The sequence below is a fragment of the Oncorhynchus kisutch genome, linkage group LG3 (genome assembly GCF_002021735.2).
Source record: "Oncorhynchus kisutch isolate 150728-3 linkage group LG3, Okis_V2, whole genome shotgun sequence".
Lineage (NCBI taxonomy): Eukaryota > Metazoa > Chordata > Actinopteri > Salmoniformes > Salmonidae > Oncorhynchus > Oncorhynchus kisutch.
In genome coordinates, this window is record NC_034176.2 from 62,228,698 (window position 1) to 62,249,504 (window position 20,807).

Here is a 20,807-nt window from a genome sequence, read left to right on the forward strand (position 1 = left end):
GGTTGTTGTGTTCCAAACAGCATTGGCGCATTCTGTACAATTTCCACACATCAAGAGCACTCAATATAAATATATCAATTGTAGGAGTTTAAACTAAATCTCCATGAGGGTTAAGACAAAAGCAGAACACCATTTAAAGCTATCAAGTTGCTAATTTTCTGTCGATTGCCACTCTGACACCTTCAGTGTAGTGTCTGTTCTGATTCTTGATTGGTTCTCATTCTTTGAGGTTGTAGATACAATGAAAAATTACACACACATACACATACACACAGGGACGGCGCTAGCCTTTAGGGGGCCCTAAGCGAGACTTGTTTGGGGAGGCCCCCACCTCTCGGCAAAACATTTTAGTGCCACCCCCTCTTGACGGTGGAGAGAAATGTACGTTTTAAAGTTAGTTTCCTGCAAATTCTACACATTTTGCTATAAGGCATAGAGAAAACGTTGCCGTTTTAAAGGTGATTGACCTGTGTTTTATATGTTTCCACACTATACTGTGAAATTGTGAACATGATAATGCTATTTTAGAGCTGTTTGGTGTGATGGAGTTTTGGCCTTCCATGGTGAAATCACCATGTGCTAAATTGGTTATTATAAACTGGGTGGTTTGAGCCCTGAATGCTGATTGGCTGACAGCCATGGTATATCAGACCATGGGTATGACAAAACATTTATTTTTACTGCTCTAATTAAGTTGGTGATCAGTTTATAATAGCAACTTTTTACTTTTTAATTGATTTCACCTTTCTTTAACCAGGTAGGCTAGTTGAGAACAAGTTTTCATTTACAACTGCAACCTGGCCAAGATAAAGCAAAGCAGTGCGACACAAACAACAACACAGAGTTGAGTTACACATGGAATAAACAAGCATACAGTCAATAACACAATAGAAAAAACGAAACGTCTATATACAGTGTGTGCAAATGGCGTGAGGAGGTAAGGCAATAAATAGGTCATAGTAGCAAGTAATTACAATTTAGCAAATTAACACTGGAGTGATAGATGTGAAGATGATGATGTGCAAGTAGAAATACTGATGCAAAAGAGCAGGAAAGTAAATAAAAACAATATGGGGATGAGGTAGGTAGATTGGATGGGCTATTTACAGATGGGCTATGTACAGCTGCAGTGATCAGTTAGCTGCTCGGATAACTGATGTTTAAAATTAGAGAGGGAAATATAAGTCTCCAGCTTCAGCGATTTTTGGAATTCGTTCCAGTCATTGACAGCAGAGAACTGTAAAGAAAGGCAGCTTTGGGGATGACCAGTGAGATATACCTGCTGGAGCGCGTGCTACGGGTGGGTGTTGTTGTCGTGACCAGTGAGCTGAGATAAGGTGGAGCTTTAACTAACAAAGACTTATAGATGACCTGGAGCCAGTGGGTCTGGCGACGAATATGTAGCGAGGGCCAGCCGATTAGAGCATACAGGTTGCAATGGTGGGTGGTATATGGGGCATTGGTGACATAACGGATGGCACTGTGATAGACTGCATCCAGTTTGCTGAGTAGAGTGTTGGAGGCTATTTTGTAAATGACATTGCCGAAGTCGAGGATCGGTAGGAGAGTCAGTTTTACTAGTGTATGTTTGGCAGCATGAGTGAAGGAGGCTTTGTTGCGAAATAGAAAGCCGATTCTAGATTTAATTTTGGATTGGAGATGTTTAATATGAGTCTGGAAGGAGAGTTTACAGTCTAGCCAGACACCTAGGTATTTGTAGTTGTCCACATATTCAGAACTATCCAGAGTAGTGATGCTATTCGGGTGGGCGGGTGCGGGCAGCGAATGGTTGGAAAGCATGCATTTAGTTTTACAAGTGTTTAAGAACAGTTGGAGGCCACGGAAGGAGTGTTGTATGGCATTGAAGCTCATTTAGAGGTTAGTTAACACAGTGTCCAAAGAAGGGCCAGATGCATACAGAATGGTGTCGTCTACGTAGAGGTGGATCAGGGAGTCACAAGTAGCAAGAGCGACATGGTTGATTTATACAGAGAAAAGAGTCGGCCCGAGAATTGAACCCTGTGGTACCCCCATAGAGACTGCCAGAGGTCCGGACAACAGGCTCTCCGATTTGACACACTGAACTCTTGTCTGAGAAGTAGTTGGTGAACCAGGCGAGGCAGTCATTTGAGAAACCAAGGCTGTTGAGTCTGCCGATAAGAATACGGTGATTGACAGGTACACCTCCAATTGACTCAAATTATGTCAATTAGCCTATCAGAAGCTTCTAAAGCCAGTACATAATTTTCAAGCTGTTTAAAGGCACAGTCAACTTAGAGTATGTAAACTTCTGACCCACTGGAATTGTGATACAGTGAGTTATAAGTGAAATAATCTTTCTGTAAACAATTGTTGGAAAGTAGATGTCTTAACAAACTTGCCAAAACTATAGTTTGTTAACAAGAAATTTGTGGAGTGGTTGAAAAACGAGTTTTAATGACTCCAACTTATATGTATGTAAACTTCCAACTTCATCTGTACATATGAGATGAGTCATGTAGGGTATGTAAACATTATATAATGTGGCAAAGTGACTAGTGATAAATGTATTACATCCAAGTTTTAATTATTAAAGTGGCTAGAGATTGAGTCAGTATGTTGGCAGCAGTTGCTCAATGTTAGTGATGGCTGTTTAACAGTCTGATGGCTTTGAGATATAAGCTGTTTTTCAGTCTCTCGGTCCCAGCTTTGATGCACCTGTACTGACCTAGCCTTCTGGATGATAGCGGGGTGAACAGGCAGTGACTCGGGTGGTTGTTGTCCTTGATGATCTTTTTGGCCTTCCTGTGACATCGGGTGGTGTAGGTGTCCTGGAGGTCAGGTAGTTTGCCACCGGTGATACGTTGTGCAGACCTCACTACCCTCTGGAGAGCCTTACGGTTGTGGGCGGAGCAGTTGCCGTACCAGGCAGTGATACAGCCCAACAGGATGCTCTCGATTGTGCATCTGTAAAAGTTTGAGTGTTTTTGGTGACAAGCCAAATTTCTTCAGCCTCCTGAGGTTGAAGAGGCACTGTTACGCCTTCTTCACCACGCTGTCTGTGTGGGTGGACCATTTCAGTTTGTCCATGATGTGAACGCAGAGGAACTTAACTTTCCACCACAGAGGTGCTCCCTCTGCTGTTTCCTGAAGTCCACGATCATCTCCTTTGTTTTGTTGACATTGAGTGTGAGGTTATTTTCCTGACACCACACTCCGAGGGCCCTCACCTCCTCCCTGTAGGCCGTCTCGTCATTGTTGGTAATCAATTCTAACACTGTAGTGTCGTCTGCAAACTTGATGATTGACTTGGAGGCGTGCATGGCCACGCAGTCATGGGTGAACAGAGAGTACAGGAGAGGGCTGAGAATGCACACTTGTGGGGCCCCAGTGTTGAGGATCAGCGGGGTGGAGATGTTGTTTCCTACCCTCACCACCTGGGGGTGGCCCGTCAGAAAGTCCAGGACCCAGTCGCACAGGGCGGGGTCGAGACCCAGGGTCTCGGGCTTAATGATGAGTTTTGAGGGTACTGTGGTGTTAAATGCTGAGCTGTAATCGATGAACAGCATTCTTACGTAGGTATTCCTCTTGTCCAGATGGGTTAGGGCAGTGTACAGTGTGATTGCGTCGTATGTGGACCTATTGGGACAGTAAGCAAATTGGAGTGGATCCATGGTGTCAGGTAGGGTGGAGGTGATGTGATCCTTGACTAGTCTCTCAAAGCACTTCATGATGAAGGAAGTGAGTGCTACAGGGCGGTAGTCGTTTATCTCAGTTACCTTAGCTTTCTTGGGAACAGGAACAATGGTGGCCCTCTTGAAGCATGTGGGAACAGTAGACTGGTATAGGGATTGATTGAATATGTCCATAAACACACCAGCCAGCTGGTCTGCGCATGCTCTGAGGACGCGGCTAGGGATGTCGTCTGGGCCGGTAGCCTTGCGCGGGTTAACACGTTTAAATGTTTTACTCATGTTGGCTGCGGTGAAGGAGAGCCCGCAGGTTTTGGTGTCAGTGGCAATGTATTGTCCACAAAGCGAGCAAATAAGTTGTTTAGTTTGTCTGGGGGCAAGACATCAGTGTTCGTGGCGGGGCTGGTTTTCTTTTTGTAATCCGTGATTGACTGTAGACCCTGTCACATACGTCTCGTGTCTAAGCCATTGAATTGCAACTCTACTTTGTCTCTATACTGTCGCTTAGCTTGTTTGATTGCCTTGCGGAGTGAATAGCTACACTGTTTGTATTCGGCCATGTTTCCGGTCGCCTTGCCATGATTAAAAGCAGTGGTTCCCGCTTTCAGTTTTGCGGATTGCTGCCATCAATCCACGGTTTCTGGTTGGGGAAATTTTTAATAGTCACCATGGGTACAACATCACCAATGCACTTGCTAATAAACTTGCTCACCGAATCAGCGTATACATCAATGTTGTTGTCCGAGGCTATCTGGAACATATCCCAGTCCACGTGATTGAAGCAATCTTGAAGCATGGAATCCTATTGGTCGGAGGCAGCATGTGCACGGTCGGTATTCGGCCATGATTACTACAAGTTTAGATAGCTGGCTAGACTAAATACCAATCAAAAAAAGTTTTATCTGGATAATTGAGTGACTGTCTTAGTGACTGACATAATAAGAGAACTGCTAATGCATAACCAAATTTCGAAATTGCACCTGGTGCAGTCTACAATTCTTATTCTTAAAGCTGCAATATGTAACTTTGGGTAACCTGACCTAATCAACATAGAAATGTGAGTTATAGATCTGTCATTCTTAATTAAATCAAGTCTAAGAAGCTGTGGATCTGCTCTGTGTGCTATTTCTATGCTTCCCGTGCTTCAGTTTGGTATTTGCGTAGTTTACTTTTGGTTTTGTACAACCTCTTCAAACAGCTGAAAATAGCGGTTTAGAACGTACTGTGATTCACTACACTAGACATTGCTTGTTTTGTCACATAAACGGAAATTAGACAAACTATTAGAATTTTAGCATCCAGGAAATGGTGGAATGATTTCTGCATATTGCACCTTTAATAGTAAGTTGAGACACTAACTGAGTAAAAAAAATATATATAATAATTGGTTGGGCCCCTTATTTCGCTTATGCCTGGAATCGGCCCTGCACACACACACATTTCCACCCGAGTCAGACACCAACATTTTTGATAATTTTCACTCATATTTCTGTCCACTGTGTGCTGCCTTGCCTACGAACACGGAACTTCAGCGCGTTAGAAATCCGAATCCAACACCCCCCCATGATCTGTAAAACCCCGCCCATGTCATTTTTCTCGTCCAATGTGCTTCCAAACTTGCAAGAACTACCCAATAGAATGTGTTCTTTATTGCAAGACGTATGTCATGATTGGATAATTGTACTGTCACTTTAACCCAACCATGCACCTTGCACGCCTTGGTTACACTTCAGAAATCTGAAATTGATGGTTTGACAAACTAGCTTGTATTGTATGTCTACATTAGCTAGTCTTTTGTCAATGTTACATTAACTGTCTAACCTTTTATAACGATATAGCTAACCACTGTATTCAACGTCGCTTGCGTTTCGTATCCACGAGTCAAGAGGCACCAACAACAGAGGATATGCCAGCCAAGCCAAGGTGGAAGTGGCTAAAGTAACCATATCAACAGACAAGACAGGCTCGGGACGGGTAAAACAAAACGGATCTGATTAGGAATATGACCGCAAACTAGTAAGGGAAATTGTTATCTATCGTTAAAATAATCGTTTACCTCGTGTAACCTTATTTCAATGAGTCTAGTAGCTAGCTACAAAGAACGTATTGCTACCCTATGTTGCTATCTCGCGTAGTAGCTCCAATGATTATCAGTTAACGCGTAGGGACTACGTTGAATTGCATTGGATAGCGCTATAAAGGTTAGCTAGATTAACGTTTGAATACAGTATTTTCTATATACATAATCAATATGTATCATTAGGATGGCAATAGTTGCTTCCTAGTGTCTGACTAGCACTTTCAGTGAAAACAGCTAGCCAAACCAGTTTGGTAAATCTGTGTTAATGCAGTCAGGTTGCTAATGCGTTAGCTACCAACTGTAGGTTTACGATTTGGTGGATAAATACACTTTTTCTATCTATCTTGAAACGATTCAGGGCCCACCAGAATCGTTCAGATATTTTGACACCGGACTCGTTAGATAGCTAAATAATTTGTCACTTGCATGCTTGGCTAGTGTTTGTCCACGTTTGCTGTTACATTTAGGCCACGTCGCTGCAGATGCATTTCATCCACTGACAGCGTCGTTGGATGAATGCAAACAAGACAGGCGACAACTGTGCGGAAGAGGGAAGGCGCGTGAATAACTATTCCCCACATTCCCTGCAGCTAACTAATGCAAGAAACTCGTTTTGGGTTTGATACAAATGCTTTCTTTACTGACCATCTCAGTGGCTGTATGTTTGCCGTAATTTAATGGCATGTCAGCTACCCAATTTGTTTACCAGTGGAAGCATAGGCTTATTTAGTTTTCTAGATCAGTTATCGAATACATTCTGAAATGGTTGGCTTTGGCGCAAACCGACGAGGAGGCCGTCTCCCGTCCTTCATCCTGATCGCATTGATGGTGATCATTGCCATACTGTCTTTCAACTACTGGACTGTGTCCAACAAGCAAGGGCGCCTGTTGGACGAGTTGGCAGAGGTGCAGACACAGGTGAAGCGGACCGACGCTGCGCGCAGTCGACTGGAGAAGCGCAACTCGGAGCTGATGGTCCAGGTAGACACGCACAGGAAACAAATCGATCAGAAGGATGGAGATAACAGCATACTGGATGGCAAGCTGCAGGCGCGTGAAGCACTCGTCAAAAAGTGCACAGATGAAAAGGTAGGTAGGACTAGATCACTAAGTCCATCTGTAGTACCTATGCTTCCTAGATCCTGCATATCTCAGGCTTATTAACTAACTATGCCAGAGGTTTGACAGGTGGAAAGCAGCCTTGCACCTGCATCCTATTGTATTACAGTGGAGGGCAAAACCTGTGATGTCAACTTAGTGACACCTACCAACATGGGTAAAGACTGAGCAGTCTCCAGCAATGTTTTGAATGCTCAAAACACACACACACAAGCAAGCCAAAGTTGAGTGTGTTGTCCCAGTGCATTGTTGTTATCTAAGCCTCAGATGAGTTAGGTTGTACTGATGTGTACCTCAAAGTGACACATTTAAAAAAATGTACTTCCCAACTCAAGGAATGAGTCTTGACGTCATTTTAAATTTAGGTTATACTCATGAACAATATTTTAGTTTAAGTGGGTATTTTATCTACTTCAGCTATGATAGGCATCAGATCCTTTGAATCTCAAAGGTGATTTCAAAAGCCATATCATGTAACAGCTAAACTCATTTATCCCTATCACAATAGCACCTGCTAACCTGGCATTGCAATTTGCAAATTGTTTATTGGTGTGTATTTGTGTGCTTATATTAGTCATTTTACAGGAGGTAAAGTCTCCCTCCCTGCTGACATGGGGGTTATGAGTCCCAGCTGGGGCCCATCTGTATGCCCAGGGCTGGGGATCAGCCTCTTTTTACACTTACTAGTCAGTCTGCCTCTCCCCTCCTCCTTGTCCCAAACACCTCAATGTATGCTTATGTGCCTCATCAGATTGCACAGGAGGTGTGGCGAAAACAGCTGCGGGGGGGCTACCTTTCATTAGCATTCTGCCGTACCCACACGGATGTTTGCTCTTCGGATTGTGTGGGCTAGCTATTCCCAAACCGGATTGTAATTTTTTAAATTACGACAACATTTCCTGAATGTTCACTGTTGTACACAATTAACATCTTGTGTTCAACATGAGGGATGTCGTAATGTAAAACCAATCCCAGATTTTTCCCAGCGTTAATCTACTCTTTGTCCCGTATCAGGATGTTACCAGTGTTAGGGTTGGGCAACGTCAACCGTAGTCCTATTGTGATTATGTACCCATAAAACATGCCCCTATTGCGCCCCTCATAAAAAAACAAAAACGATAGTTGGGCTATAGCGTGAAATTGAATGCAACTGGATGAATCATGACGAAAGATCGTGTTAAACGCCTGGACAGAGGCTATGTGCAGGCAATGGCAAATGTTTTCTAATATTCCTTTCTGGTAGAGGGGCAGAGCAGGTTTGTGTGTGTCTGTGTGGCGCACACATGATGATGCAGTGACTGTCTGATGAGGAACGGTCTGTCTTACCTTAGTGCGCTAGGTTATAGGCCTACATCATGGGCTAGATAGAAGCAGTCTTCAGAATTTGATAATTGCTTTATTTCTCTCATAAAATAATGGTACATTTGCATGAAGCAAAAGCATATCCCACCAATTGAACTCTTTACAAGTCTTTTTGTGTTAGTGGAAGAAGTTTAAAATGTTTTAAGCCAAGCAGTTAAATATATTCAAAGTTCAGTTTTGTAAAATAATTGGTCTGATTGCTTTGATAGACTACACTATCAACCTTATTACTTTGGATTGTGGGGCAGTTAGATCACATATTTCTTCACAAATAACTAGATGCACAGATATGAAATTTCGGGCCCATACAGATATGCAATATTTTCCTTGCCCCCAAAAAAACATTCTAGTAAGCATTCTAGTACAGTTAAATAGTTGAAACACAAAAAGTTATTTTGTTGGTGTTTAGATTTGTCTCCATTACCAGTAAAACATAATCAACACCTATTTATTTCACTTACTTGATGTGATGTTTCGTTGTTCATTTGTTCAGTCTCAACCAGGATTTCATCAGACATGTCAAGCAGTGAAGTTTCAGCTCTGTCTGTCCGTGGCCTCTCTCCCTCAGTGCGCACTGTCACTGTATCCGTTTCCACCTTGTCCAGCTCTCTGTAACATTTCACGTAAACCCTGTTTCTTGTCTGCATTGAAGTAGTGGTCCTTGTACCTAGCATCGAGCATGGTGGCTATAGAGTAAAGAGGCTCAGATAATGCCACCGAATCGTTTGTTCACAGCCTCTTGCAAGTTTTAACCCCACAGTCTGTCAGCAGTTTTGTTGAGCAGGTGTTACAATGCCATGACAGAGGCTATCACGTCTGCTGCAAACACAGTTGATCTTATTTCTCGAGTCAGTTGTTTGATTGGAGCTAGGAGTGTGTTCATGTTCTCAAATGCCATTGAAATGTAGCTAGCTGATAAGTGCTATGAGAACCAGCACATTCTTGGGGTGGCAATACGGCTTTCCTCAGTACGAAATCCTCGTCGACCCACTGTGCTGTCAGACTCATCATGCTCATGGGGCTGACATCATTGCTGGTCCAAATGTCAGTCGTGAAGATAATAGCAGTGACGCCCATAGCAAGTAGCTCATGGATGTGCGTTTCAACAATACTGTGTAACTCCGGTAGGGCGACATCTGAAAAATATGGCCTATTTGGTAGTGCGTACCGGTGCTCGACCAGTCAGCGAAAGCCAACATCATCCACGACCGAGAACGGTTGATTGTCTAGGGCAATTAATTCCATTATCTTTGCGTTAAGGAATTTTGCCTTTGAGTTGTCTCGCTTAAATTTTCGTACTCTTTCAAATGGCTGCTCGACTTGAACTTGTTTAGTTGTTGGAAGTATTATTAGTATTTTTCAGCTTTTGTGGCGTCATCTACGTTATATTGGTATGCAGGTCAGCTTTGACAACGGTTTTAAACATCAGCATTGAACTAGACATTGGGCTGATGTTGGCATTTTTAGCTAATATTGGCCGATTCCGATATGCTTACCGAATTTTTTTATATTTAAAAAAAAAAATTATATATTTTTTTTATTTAAAAAAAATATATATATATATATTGTGCATCCCTACAAATAACTACACTGGCTCGCCTACTACACTTTTATCCACTCTTACAATACCACAGTGTATATGCAAACTGTAATAACAGAGTACAGAAGACAAGGAGGCATTGTTCAAGTTTAAAATAAATGTAAAGCTGCATATGTAACTTTTTGGGCAACCCTGACCAAATTCACATAGAAATATGAGTTATAGATTTGTCATTAATTATGTTTAATTGGGTGTTTATCAATGCATACTACCGTGCTCCAAGCGGTCGGAGGGTGAGTCCAAGTCAATGTGTGCGAAACGGAGCACGGGGGGCACTTCTCGAATGCGTACTCCGTATGTACATATTTTGAAGCATGCATCGACGCAAGCTTCAACGGAAAGTATGCACAGAATTGTGACACAACCACGTAAAAAAATGATATAACATTTCTTGATATGGGCGGCAGGGTAGTTAGAGCGTTGGACTAGTAACCGGAAGGTTGCAAGTTCAAATCCCCGAGCTGACAAGGTACAAATCTGTCGTTCTGCCCCTGAACAGGCAGTTAACCCACTGTTCCTAGGCCGTCATTGAAAATAAGAATTTGTTCTTAACTGACTTGCCTAGTAAAATAAAGGTAAAAAAATATATATACATACATACATACATACATGCATACATACATGGCGGTCATTATTTGAGCTGAAGCGAGAGAGAATACACCGGAATGAAATGTTGCTTATTCTTATATGTTGCCTGACTACAATTTTTTTTAAATCTTCATACGTTAATAAATACATGCTGTGTTAATTTTGGCATGTCTACCTGCCTACAATACTCACTGTAGTGTGTGTGTGTGTGTGTGTAGATTGCAAGCCCATAGTAAGTCAATAGGGCTAACTGGCTAGCTACTACTGTTAGATAGCCACAAATCATTTTTAGCCAGCTACCTACCTTGCATAAGTTTTTAGGTCATGTTACCTGTTGAACTAGCTGGCTAGATTATTATGATTCACATGTAGCTAGCTGATAAGTAAAAAAGTTTGCTTTGTGTATATCTTGTTTCATTTCTATTTTTAATTTTACCCCTTTTTCTCCCCAATTTCGTGGTATCCAATTGTTGTAGTGGCTACTATCTTGTCTCATCGCTACAACTCCCGTACGGGCTCGGGAGAGACGAAGGTTGAAAGTCATGCATCCTCCGATACACAACCCAACCAGCCTCGTTTCTATTGTTGCCATTGTCCTAGCTGGAAGAAGGTTTAGTGGATGTGCAGTGTGAGGTTATAAAGTACTGCGAGTGCTTCTCAAATGCAATGTTTTATCCATTCTCCACACTCTCGTCCTCACAAGAACGGCCTCAGAGAATGCACTCGGAGCTTGAGTGTGGAGCACGGTAGCATGCATATTGAGAAACATCCATTTTCTCATTCTTAAGACTGTGCTCCCACATTGTTATATTTTGAAAGTTCTGAAAAGTTCCATGGCAGTTAATTCAACAGTGGAAAGTTGGCGAAATTACTAAAACAGCCGTATCATTAAATCTCGACAATATATTTCTATTATGATTACAGATTTGAGTAGCAGAGAAGTAGATAAAGATGTCTTACCCTGTAACATTTTGTCGAACTTTTTGGGAAAGTGGTCAAAGTAGCTGATTTGTGTGTTACATTGTTTACAGTGAATGTGAAGTCATAATTTCACAATGGGGTGCTTTAGCCCATACAGTCCCTTCAGTAATTATTCACACCCCTTGACTTCTACATTTTGTTATTATAAGGTGGGATTGAAATGGGTTTAATTGACCATTTTTTTGTCAGCGATCTACAAAAAGTACTCTGTCAAAGTGGAAGGAAAAATTCTAACATTTTGTAGGAAATTAATGTAATAAAACAATATCTTCATTAGATAAGTATTCAATCTCCCCGAGTCACTACATGTTAGAATCACCTTCGGCAGTGATTACAGCTGTGAGCCTTTCTGGGTAAGTCTCTAAGAGCTTTTCACACCTGGATTGTACTATAATCATAGTAATCATGCTGTATTAGCATAGCCTAGTTATGCCATTACTCCTCTCATTCTAGTACTGCTGAAAGGGCTAAAGGATAGAGAATTAACACAATGTCATTGTTTGAAGTGCTTTGCTTTAATGTTTTGGTTTCCGTCATCACATCTGCAGTGTACTTTGTGGGTGCCAAGAAAGAGCACTGTTATTTTCCACACAGCAGATTTGGTGGAGAAACTGAACCACTCGGTGTCTCTCTGCAGGGAAGGTGACAGCACGAAGCTTTTATCTCCACAATGGCTGACATTGATGCTGTAATTACTGACACTCCTCTTCTGTGCATTCTGCCTCATTGAAGTCCTGAGCCCCTCATTCCCTCCCTTGGTTCTAACTGGAGAATCCACCCCTGTGATTTGATTGGTGGCTAGTGGCAACTGATGGGGACGAGAATCTCATTTGTGGGGGAGGTGTTTGTCTCTGGGACTCTCTGGGAGTCATATAGAGGTGCCCGAATGGATACTATTCCCTCCTTTGCCTATAAATAACGGTTCCTTTACTTATTGAGCAGTTCCTTCAATGAACAGAAAGGAGCACATAAGGAATATCAGGCATGATGGCAGCCTAACACACTGACGTGACAGTCAGGATTATCAGGCACTATTCCACACGGCTATAAAATGTTTAGTGACTGGGCCAATGGAGCTATCAGAGAGAATCTTCTTTGGGAGAGACTAGTATTGAATTCCACATATGGGGCAGGCAAACGAAGTAGGGATCTCTTTGGACACGTGGTTACTTTCCACCTGGGAAGGGTAATCCCAGCCAGTCATCCCCTTGGTGTTTGCACCATGCTCAAATCGATTTGGTTTCTCCGGGCTGGGTTTGATGTTTTTGTCTTTTGATGTTCATTTCATGCATTGAGGGTGGTAGAATACAGTAGGTCTATGAAGCTCCTAGGTTTGATGGTCCTTTGCCTATGTTTTTAGCAGCTGGGATCTCCTGTCCTTACACTTATGACATTTTTTTGTTTATTTTTTTTGCTCATTCTGAGTGGTTATACGTTTGGCTGGGCTGTAGAGACTTAGTCAGACCCCAGACAAGGGAGATGGTGTAATTGGGTGGAGGTCCGAGAGGGGCCTGTCTGGATCAGTCAGGGGCTCAGGAGGACAGAGCTCTCTCTCGTCTGACAGATTCTCACTCCGCCTGCCGTCTGTGGCCTCTCAGCCACTGAGCTGACTGGACCTATATGGCCCGTGTTGGATTTTGGACAGGTTGAGTGCTTTCAATTAGATATGCTTTGGTATATTCAAAAAGATGGGTATTGCAGAGATGACGTGCCGCATCTAACAGTATAATACAATAGTATTATTGTTCTATATAGTGAATGTATTTACTTTGGGAATGGTAGAGGATAGGATACCCAGGAGAGGATACCAAGTATTAGGCTGTGCATGTGCAGTAGCTCCCTCAGTGACGAGTACTGCCAATGAGGAGTGCTGCGATGATGGCTCCCTCTTCAGGTCACTGGGCAACGCTGGGCGCTGGGCCGTCTTTTATTGTGGTCAAGGTAGGGGGAGGGGAAAGAAGGGACAAAGGAAAGCAAACTGGACAAATTAGGATTTTGTCTCCTTTTGAAATAGGCTACATCTGGCAACGGTGTATAATATAGCCATTGCAGAATTAGACAAATGTGAAACTGAGCACAGGATTTATGCATAAGTTAAGCTCATAATGCCTTTGTAACAAATCCACAGATGTTGAGCTCAGAATACAAATACCTACTATTATTTGGTGTAGCATGTTGCCTCAGCCTCGCCTCTCTTTTTACTGTGTTATATTTTGTTCAATACAACGGTAACTGTATTCAGAAATACACGTTATACAGCTAAGCCTACGTGGCCACACAAACACCTGTCTTTCAAACTTGTGTATATGGATGCACAAATGTGCAGAATACAGATACCAGACATGTAGACTCTTCACGTTCTCTGTCCCTCTAAGCATGCACAAGTAACGTCCCGGGGATGGCCTTTCAGTCCTCTGTTTCTCTCCCAGCTGCATTTCACATTCACCTCCTCCTCTCAGTCCCCTGAGATCAATGCCTGCACCCCTCCCACTGCTCCCTAAATCTACCTCAAAGCCACAGCCGCTCTCCTCTGGTTGAGGCAACAAAAAACACTTGGGATTGAATTTGGTCTTTGTACATGTATAAAAATACATGTAGTAACCCCTTAGCCAGTCAGTGTGTCATAATGTGTAACGGGCCAATAGCACATTGGTCTGATTATAAAGTGGTTTCACTCGAAGCGGTCTGGGGGTGTAATATGAATTTCCAGGTGAACAAAAGAGCAGTCACAAAGTCAATTGAAAATCAATCCAGTTTATTACAGCTTGCAACAGGGAGACCCCTCGAACACAGAAGCAGAGAAAATGTCTAACTGGCCTTCTCTGAGACGACCCTTATATCCTGAATAGCAGACAACTGTTATTTTAATCCTGAGAGGCTATTGGGAAGTCAAAACAAAAGGCATGGACTTGGTCAGCTGCTACAGAATCAGTGTTTTCACAGAATACAATCGTAATCAGTGTGTCCTTGTACCTCCAGTCTGGCGTCAATCGCTATCAACAGATTTGAGTTTAATCCATAACATACAGCATCCAGTTTAGTGACATCAACCCAAGTGTTACAGAACACTAGAAACCATTTCTCTATTACAGAAAGAGAATGTATAACTATGCTAAACATTGTTAATCACTCTAAACTAAATGTGAACTTTTCTCTTTAAATATTCCTATTACAGTGAGCCATAGCTGGGCCTCTCTCCATCAGGCTTCATTATGAAGGGTAGAGGAGATCTAATGAAGGCTGCTGCTCTGTGGGCTGTTCTGACTGCCTCAGCCTGGCTGTCCTTTAGGATCTCTTCCATCTGATCTGCCTCAATATCTGGCTGCGGGTGGTCCTCCAGTCACTCGGCGGGTCAGACGCAATGAATGAGATGGGAGTGTTTTGCAAGCAGCATTTTCACTCAACAGAACCTTTTTTTATGCAGCTAGATATCTCTACTGTTGCCGAGCTGACATTTTGAAATGCTATTGCATCTGAACATAGTATAAAAATGGTATCTTTCCAGTTAGGCTAGTTCAGCCATGTAGTAATGTAGATGTCCTGTTAAACCGGTTGTGTTTGGAATTAAGATGATCACAAAGAGTTCTGCTAACAAAGTGTACTGGTGACCTTTCCTCAGACTGATGTTCTTTTCTCTCCTTTCCAGATGAAGGTGCAGGGTGATGTCACAGCACAGATGTCGGAGATTTTGAGGCTGAAAGGTAAGAGCAGACACTGTCCAGCAGAGAGCACACTTCTGTTGGAGTCTTAAGGCTAGGCTATCAGAAAGCAGTATGGGCTTGTATTACCACAGATGGAGCCTGGAGCAGTAACAGCAGTTTGCTTAATGCTGTTAGTGATGTTAAGATGTTTCATCTCAAGTCCCCCATGTGCCAAGTGGACTCTAATGCAAACAGATTTGCAATGTTGTCGTTCCTAGTTTCTTTATTGAATGATTGTCTGACATTAAAGCTGTAGCCTGATATCAGTGCATGTTGAAATTGCATTTGTCCATACACTATAACCTTAGGGTTCATATTCTATGTTATTTTGGGGGGGGTGTAGAGCAGCTGAAGGAGCTGAAACAGGAGTTTATGAGGCAGGAGATCCAGCTGAGGGAGGTGAAGAAGAACAGCACCAACCTGGAGAGGAAGTTGGAGTATGAGAGGTACAGAGAATGAACTTTCTCAACACATCTTTCATGTTTTTGCTCTAGGCTCTCAAAATCACAGCAAAGTTGAGGTTATGATGACTATCGCACCAATATAGCCATTGGTTTGGAATTTTGACAAGAGCTTCATTGCTTTTCTCTTTGTGATTTTTGTCTAACCAAGTGTTTGTGTGAATGATAGTTTGCAGTGTGGGCGTCAAATCACTCAACTAATGGACGAGTATGAAGAAGCTAAAAAGACCCTGGAGGAGGAGGTGGTGAAGCTGAGAAAGGTGAGGCCCTCTGTCAGAGCTCCTAGTCATGATGTCCCTGCCTTTCCTTCCCCTGTAATGTAAGTGGTTGTCTACCACCCCCTGTTGGTGTTCATAGATCATACACTCTGTGGAATGTCCATTGTCCTGGATGTCAGCAGTTCTGCACTTAGTCATTGTGACTTTTGCTTACCCAGCGATAGTAAAGGTGATTGTATTCATCTCTCCCCTCTCTTTATCTCTGTCCCTCCCTCCCTCTGCAGAGTGTGCTGGATAGCAGGAAGGTTGGAGCTGCAGAAGGAGGGACTGAGGTGGAGACCGCAGGAGAGCACCCAACTGTGGCCACACACCGAGACACTGACCTCAAAGGTAACATTACATCCAGCTCATATACATTCTGCCTCTAATGTTTCAGAGCTAACCCACCCTCTCTCCCTCCACCCCATCCATTCTTCTCTCTCCCTCCTGGGATAGAAGATTTGGGCAAGCCTGGCAGTGATGCTGGCATGCCTGGTATTGAGGACAGTGAAGTGGGAAAAATAGATGATGTGCAATTTGGTGAGTATTTATTCTACTTTTGATAACGATTCTGGTAGTAAGATTAGTGTAACATATCATTGTCAAATTTCAACTGGAACTTTCCTCCTCCCCTCATTCTCTCCAGCCCTGAAGAAGCCAGCCATCACCCAGAACCACATAGAGATACCTGATACTGGGCTAAGAGAGGTGGGGGCCGGTATGGGGGCAGGTGAGGGGGCTGGTCGAGATCTCTCTCTGGACCGGCCTGTGTTCCAGATCCAGGACAAGGTCATAGGGCTGGGGCTGGAGGGACGAGTGGGGGCCCTCCAGCAGCAGCCCCCCCAGGCGGTGGCAGACAGACCCATACTCTTTGATGAGGACAACAAGGCAGCCATCCAGGCAGATGAGTTCGGAGAGCAGCACAGACCGCTTAGAGGTATGTGAGCTCACACTTCACACACTACATATTTGCATTTTCAGTTTACTTTAGTAGCTTTGCTGCCCAGAGACAAAGCCAGTTATGCAGTAATGCTTTAGTGGTGAAATGTTATCGTGTGTCTGTCATTGAGTTCGAGACCTGAGGCCATGGCCTGGGTACAGCTCTGACTGGGCTCTTAATGGCTGTGTGCAGCAGAGGCCCCGCTGCTCTTGGCCTCTCCAACTCCACCACTAGCTGCTATAAAACGTGAGCCATGCTGGCTTCCTGTTTTCAGTTCAGTTTTTTTTTCATGAAATGTTTGTGTAGAAAGTGGAGGGAAATGTATCGTTGGCGCAGTGCTCTGCTCTCTGTTTGGCAACCTCTGTCTTTTTAAAGGTGATTCATCCTTTTCTCCCGGAGATTGAAAACATGCTCCTTCAGACTGTAGGCTAGCTCTCTGTGAAGGAGCACATTCCGTACTACAGGAGAGAGTGCCTCTCTACTGTACATAAAAAATGAAAAGCCCAAAAGGGATGACCAAATTTCAGGTGAAATATTTCTAACAGAAAAAAAAGTCATCATTGATGCTAGCTGTTTTGCTGTCTCCTTTTAAGCTCCTGCCAATGTGATGAAAGTGGATGGTGTACAGAGGAAAGGGGCAGGACTGCCTCTGCCTCCTAACCCCGCCCAGGTGCCCAACCCTATAGAACCTCGGCATGCCAGAGACCCCAAGCCTGCTGAGCCCCTGCGTCACAGACAGAGTGAGTGCCTCCAAAGGCTGGTGGGGATGGGCGGGGGAGACTGAATACCTCTCAGTACACAGGAGATGTGACACATGGTGACTGGTTGTGTCTTTCCTCTCACCTTTAGCTGCAGCGTCCCAGTAAGAAGAGCTTCTCTCACTTGCAGATGTGTCAAGGTTACAACATAACCTTTACAATTACATAAGCTATTTTCGAACGCATTCTACAGTCTGAGCCCTATCTAGAGTTTTCTTTCTCAAGGCTGCGTTGGGTCTACTATAAGCGGTTGCCTTCCCTAGCTATCAGGGTTTTAACAAACCTTCCTCAACACTGCTCATGAAGTAATACATATTAGAGGTGCTGTCGCCACAGACTGAAAGAGATGGCCAGATGCCAGAGTGCACACACAGTGGGAGAGGCCGCCTGACTTCAAGGGTCTCAGGGTGTTCCTTCCTGCTGCCTGCCTGGCTTCAGCTCTGCTCCCTCCCTTCGCTGCTACTCTCCAAACAATAGCCCAACCAGCTGCCCTGCCAGCTTCCCCTCTCCTTGCTTCATCTTCACACTCTCTGCACCATACACACACACGCTTTCCTCCAAGTTTCTTTACACATATCACTTCATTGCCAATTACTCTTTTTGTCTTCCCAAAAATCCCCTTAAACATATACACTATGCCTCCCTCCCATACCTTTACTGTCCAACCAATCACCACCTCCTTCATCCCCTCTGTTTTTTAGTTTCATCCTCTCTTTCATTCCCTCTCTCCATCCTTTCTCTTCTGACTCTGTCACAATCTCTTTGCTTCCCTCCCTTCCTGATGGGGCCCTTCTCTGCCTCTACAGGCCGTTTCTTTGATGAGAACGAGTCCCCTGTAGATCCGCAGCACGGCTCTAAGCTGGCGGACTACAATGGGGACGATGGGAACGTGGGTGAGTACGAGGCGGACAAGCAGGCCGAGCTGGCCTACAATGAGGAAGAGGATGGTGATGGTGGGGAGGAAGACGTCCAAGGTGAGCCAGGCCAGGGGTCTTCAAGTCCAGCTGTATCACCATTTCTCCCTCCTCCACACCTGCTGTCCTTGCATTAGACTGAGTACCACCAGCTCGGCCAGAGCTCACAGCACCCTGAGTTACCCACCATTCCTGTCTCAGGAACATCCATAACCAACCGCCCCTCAGGGTCTAAGCCTGAGGCCTGTTCAGTGGGTCATTTTAGGCTGGAGGGCAAGCCTCCCATCATTGTATACCACAATCAAGCCCTATACCTCTACATGTGGGTGGGGGCGCTTCTCCCCCTCTGTGACTCCACTCCAATGTCTGCATGCCTCATCCAGCTGTGCGCTTCCCCACTATCTGTGCTCCACCACCTGTTTGTGCCCACTGGTCATCTGTGTACACCTGTAGTAGATTAGTAGATGCTGTGTTTGAGTAGTACTTGGCGTTTTAAATGCATGTGCGTTCTTGTCTTATCATTATTGTACGGCTGTCATTCATTTCTCCGCAACAGGTTAGGTTGTGAAGTATTTTGTGTTATACTTTTTTTTATGGACCAGGTAGATCCATGTAGGTCCTTAGTCATTGAACCACTTGATATTGACATTTTAAACTGCTATTGTTGTCCCTGCCATTGAACAGGCTGTAATAAAAGTAGTGTTAGGAATTCTATGGCCAATATGGGACCAGACTAATATGTACAGTATGTTGCTCTTCTATGGAGTATTCCTAATGATAATCTTCTGGGATTTCCTTTGAAATCTATCTAGCAGATGTAATTTAGGGATGAGAGAGATGACTACTCCCTGATTTGTTCTGTCGTCAATCTCCTTTCAGATGATGAAGATCGAGACATGCAGGGAGACCGGGCAGTGGACTATGGGAAGAGACGTCAAGCCATCGACATTCTGTAAACCTTGTCAACTTGCTCTAGGATCTGGGATAGAACATTCAAACAAAAGCGTTTATTCCTCCGCATTGTTTCAATGGTGCTACGGATGTCATTCTTAGGACTGGTTGAAATCATGAAGTCGTTTTAGGTGCATCTCTTATGGCGATGGACAATTCTGAAGACACGATTACAGATTATTATTCCATGAAGCAGTTTGACCTAAAACCATGTATCATTGACTCTAAAACAATTCATGATAATATCATTCTGTGCAGCCGTTGACTTGCAACTATATTTGTTTTATAAGTTATTTGGTATTATAATTCCTTAGCTATTACATTGATATAATGTACCAGAGTGCTATACAGTATACATTTTATTTTCTTCCCATGACCGATTTATGAAGGATTTTGTTTTGTTTACTACTTTGAATGAACTGTCAGCTGCAAGAATAGACTGAAGTGGTCTGGAAGAGCCAGTTTGGGCCAGAACCTCGCTGTCTTGGATGACTCTGTTGCTGACCAGATCACCTAGACTGGCAGGCATGGCATATTGCTTGAAGTTGTCAACTTTAATTTGACTTGTCTTTCCCTAAAAAAGGAATGTTTCCCTTTTGATGTGGGACAGCTGTTGCTTGATAAAGAAAAATAACTGAACTATTGCTCCAAACTGTGTCAATGAATTTGACAGGACAGTTTCTTTGGCACTTTCTAATTGTTGGACTCTTGTATGGACGCCCACACTTCAAACACAGCTGCGCCAACCAACGCAGCGCTTATGCCAAGGACTTCTCATGGCTTCTTAAACCTATTTGTTCACCTTATTTCTGTCAGACAACACTCAAGTGCTCATTCTGTCTTACAATTATGCTGTTGTTATTAATGCATGTAATCTTTATTAATCAACCTGAAGAACGTCTTGAAGCTGGAGGCAATACTTAGACCAGTTTAGAATTAGGAATCCTGTGGAAGACTAAATGCACATCTGTCCTGCTATTATGAATGGACTACAGTAGGCATAGATGTACATATTTGAATTGTTTCTATTTTAACTGTAGGACTCAAAGGACTATTCTTCCTTTAAATAATAAGCATAATCAGTTTTGTTTAAAAGTTTGATTTTTTTTCTCATATTGAAGGTCGGCATATTGAATGTACGCTGCTGATTTGGTTTTTCAAGATCATAATGTAATTAAGATATTTGGGTAGTTTAATTGTTACAAAACTGAATTTAGATGGTAATAGATAAAACTGTGGAACCAGTGAACTTGTCCCCAGCTAAGTTTTCCCTCAAATTCCAACGTGTTACTGATCTGCTGGGGGTTACTAAAAGCTGTTGGTATCACTGATCTTGGGGGTAATTTATAATTTCATACTGAAGAATAAATAAGTGGTCATTATTGATACAAGTAATTAAACAATTGTTTCTGTTTCCCCCTGAA

The 20,807-nt window shown here is 43.3% G+C and overlaps 1 protein-coding gene across 7 annotated transcripts; it reads left to right on the plus strand.

Moving 5' to 3' along the window:
* Positions 1-5,347: 5,347 nt before the first annotated feature.
* Positions 5,348-20,807, plus strand: golm2 (golgi membrane protein 2). Of its 7 annotated transcripts, none has more exons than XM_020478416.2 (10): positions 5,354-6,840; positions 15,048-15,102; positions 15,446-15,548; positions 15,733-15,823; positions 16,066-16,171; positions 16,280-16,360; positions 16,467-16,757; positions 17,354-17,500; positions 18,325-18,492; positions 19,312-20,807. In XM_020478416.2, exons 1-10 carry the CDS (start codon positions 6,514-6,516, stop codon positions 19,386-19,388), a joined length of 1,446 nt encoding a protein of 481 aa, XP_020334005.1. In that variant the 5' UTR covers positions 5,354-6,513; the 3' UTR covers positions 19,389-20,807. The 7 variants fall into 7 exon arrangements, with proteins under 7 accessions (XP_020334021.1, XP_020334005.1, XP_020334002.1 ...); XM_020478413.2 differs by having other exon boundaries at positions 5,365-6,840; positions 16,277-16,360; XM_020478438.2 differs by lacking the exon at positions 18,325-18,492 and adding an exon at positions 17,610-17,658 and having other exon boundaries at positions 5,373-6,840; positions 16,277-16,360.

Bases quoted from the DNA above. Each gene is read 5' to 3' on its own strand.
- golm2 (XM_020478413.2), top strand. From the start codon at position 6,514: ATGGTTGGCTTTGGCGCAAACCGACGAGGAGGCCGTCTCCCGTCCTTC. The intron at 15,549-15,732 runs GTACAGAGAATG...TGTGAATGATAG, and splicing joins AGGAAGTTGGAGTATGAGAG to TTTGCAGTGTGGGCGTCAAA. The intron at 16,758-17,353 runs GTATGTGAGCTC...TCTCCTTTTAAG, and splicing joins GCAGCACAGACCGCTTAGAG to CTCCTGCCAATGTGATGAAA.